At 68.1% G+C, this 263-nt stretch overlaps 1 protein-coding gene across 1 annotated transcript; it reads left to right on the top strand.

Moving 5' to 3' along the window:
* LOC106512851 (visual system homeobox 2) lies at positions 1 to 250 on the top strand (the record flags this gene model as incomplete). Its single annotated transcript, XM_014001366.1, is given in 1 exon segment — positions 1 to 250. A coding segment is annotated over 1 exon segment (250 nt), but the record flags the coding sequence as incomplete, so codon positions are not given.
* Positions 251 to 263: the final 13 nt, after the last annotated feature.

Here is a 263-nt window from a genome sequence, read left to right as displayed (position 1 = left end):
GAGCACCTCCAACCACCCGCCGCCCAGGTGCACCGGCTTCGGCATCCAGGAGATCCTGGGGCTGAATAAAGAACCGTCCGCCACCCCGAGGAGCCCGCTCAGCTCGCTGCCCGCCGGGGCGCACCTCATAGCCGCCAGGTCCGTGCTGGGCCCCGCCGGCATGGGGGTCGGAGTCGGGATGGGATTAATCGGGCCTGGTGGGATTCCGTCGTTCTACGGCCAGCCGGCGTTTCTGGAGACAGTGCTGTCAGAGGGACAGGATG

The sequence above is a fragment of the Austrofundulus limnaeus genome, unplaced genomic scaffold, assembly GCF_001266775.1.
Source record: "Austrofundulus limnaeus strain Quisiro unplaced genomic scaffold, Austrofundulus_limnaeus-1.0 Scaffold21024, whole genome shotgun sequence".
Classification (NCBI taxonomy): domain Eukaryota; kingdom Metazoa; phylum Chordata; class Actinopteri; order Cyprinodontiformes; family Rivulidae; genus Austrofundulus; species Austrofundulus limnaeus.
The sequence above is the reverse complement of the archived record's forward strand: the minus strand, read 5'-3'. Positions and strand labels throughout refer to the sequence as shown.